General features: G+C 43.8%; 1 protein-coding gene across 1 annotated transcript in view; it reads left to right on the forward strand.

Annotated features, from left to right (window-relative positions):
- SLC9C2 (solute carrier family 9 member C2 (putative)) overlaps window positions 1–971 on the forward strand; it is a 70,351-nt gene that overhangs the window by 62,796 nt on the left and 6,584 nt on the right. The window contains exon 22 of the mRNA XM_012802591.1: window positions 4–99. Coding sequence (XP_012658045.1) covers window positions 4–99 — 96 coding nt within the window. The remainder of the gene's footprint in view (window positions 1–3; window positions 100–971) is intronic.

Genomic DNA, 971 nt, shown 5'->3' on the forward strand with positions numbered 1-971 from the left:
TTTACAGAGTACTGTACTAGTGGGGACATAATCGGAGAGTTGAGCTGCCTGCTTAAGCGTGAAATTGAATATACTGCCATCTGTGAAACGATTTTACAGGTAAGAAAATGGTTCTGTTGTGGGTAATTATTCATTCCTCGAGTAAAGAAAAGAAAATGCTGGCATTTTTTATCTTATTCAGTTCCCCAACCAGCTATTGGGAGGCAGCACAGTTTTGCTGAGAGAAGGCAGATTTCAGATCTCATATGGCAGGCTCCACTGCATCCTGTCTGTGGGACTGGGAATCAGTTATTTAACCTCCTTAAGTCTTTCTTCTTTTTTTTTTTTTTTAGACAAAGTCTCGAGCTATTGCCCTGGGTAGAGTGCCATGGCGTTGTCATAGCTCACAACAACCTCCAAATCTTAGGCTCAAGCGATCCTCTTGCCTCAGTTTTTCTAATTTTAGTAGAGATAGAGGGTGTCACTCTTGCTCAGGCTGGTCTCGAACTTGTGACCTCAAGCAAATCTACCTGCCTCAGCCTCCCAGAGTGCAAGGATTCCAGGCATGAGCCACTGTGCCTGGCTTAACCTCCTTAAGTCTTAATGTCCTTGCTTATGAAGTAGAGACGATACCTGCCTTTCAATGTCCTAAAGATTATGAAAATACCTTTGTAAAATTCCTGACATGTTTAAGTGTTGAAAAAATGGCTACCATCATGGGAGAAGTGTTGTTTTTTTTTTTTTCTTTTTTTTTGAGACAGAGCCTCAAGCTGTTGCCCTGGGTAAAGTGCTGTGGCATCACAGCTCACAGCAACCTCCAACTCCTGGGCTCAAGCAATTCTCCTGCCTCCACCCCCAAAGTAGGTAGGACTACAGGCAGCTGCCACAACGCCCAGCTATTTTTGTTGCAGCCATCATTGTTGTTTGGTGGGTCCAGGCTGGATTCGAACCCACCAGCGATATTTACAGTATAACATCTGCAACGAATTGTT

The sequence above is a fragment of the Otolemur garnettii genome, unplaced genomic scaffold (genome assembly GCF_000181295.1).
Source record: "Otolemur garnettii isolate 467f Iridium unplaced genomic scaffold, OtoGar3 scaffold00016, whole genome shotgun sequence".
NCBI classification, from domain to species: Eukaryota; Metazoa; Chordata; class Mammalia; order Primates; family Galagidae; genus Otolemur; species Otolemur garnettii.